This window comes from Corvus brachyrhynchos, unplaced genomic scaffold (assembly GCF_000691975.1).
Source record: "Corvus brachyrhynchos isolate BGI_N302 unplaced genomic scaffold, ASM69197v1 scaffold72, whole genome shotgun sequence".
Classification (NCBI taxonomy): Eukaryota; Metazoa; Chordata; class Aves; order Passeriformes; family Corvidae; genus Corvus; species Corvus brachyrhynchos.
This window is the reverse complement of record NW_008236763.1, coordinates 1,649,637-1,650,087: the sequence shown is the minus strand read 5'-3', so window position 1 is coordinate 1,650,087 and position 451 is coordinate 1,649,637. Positions and strand designations below refer to the sequence as shown.

The following is a 451-nucleotide window of genomic DNA, read 5'->3' as shown; positions in this document are numbered from 1 at the left end:
GTGAGGATGAGGGGTCTGGGGATGAGGGGTCTAGGACGGGATGGGGGTGAGGATGAGGGGTCTGGGGGTGAGGATGAGGGATCTGGGACAGGATGGGGATGAGGATGAGGATGAGGGGTCTGGGGGTGAGGATGAGGGATCTGGGACAGGATGGGGATGAGGATGAGGGGTCTGGGGGTGAGGATGAGGGGTCTGGGATGGGATGGGGGCGGGGATGAGGGGTCTGGGGCTGAGGAGGAGGGGTCTGGGATGGGATGGGGGCGAGGATGAGGGGTGTGGCGAGGAGAGGGGCTCTCCCCCGGCACAGGGGGTGCACAGCTGGATCTCTGCACCCCGCAGGATCCCCCTGAGGAGGGGCAGGTCCGTGCAGGAGGTGATGAGAGAGAAGGGGCTGCCCGAGGGGTTCCTGAACAACCTGCGAGGGGACCCGGGGAGGAAATACCAGCTCGGA

General features: G+C 65.9%; 1 protein-coding gene across 1 annotated transcript in view; it reads left to right on the top strand.

The window, feature by feature from the left end:
* Positions 1-40: 40 nt before the first annotated feature.
* LOC103625369 (gastricsin-like) overlaps positions 41-451 on the top strand; it is a 3,962-nt gene continuing 3,551 nt past the window's right edge. The window contains 2 exon segments of the mRNA XM_017727153.1: positions 41-117; positions 340-448. Coding sequence (XP_017582642.1) covers positions 41-117; positions 340-448 — 186 coding nt within the window.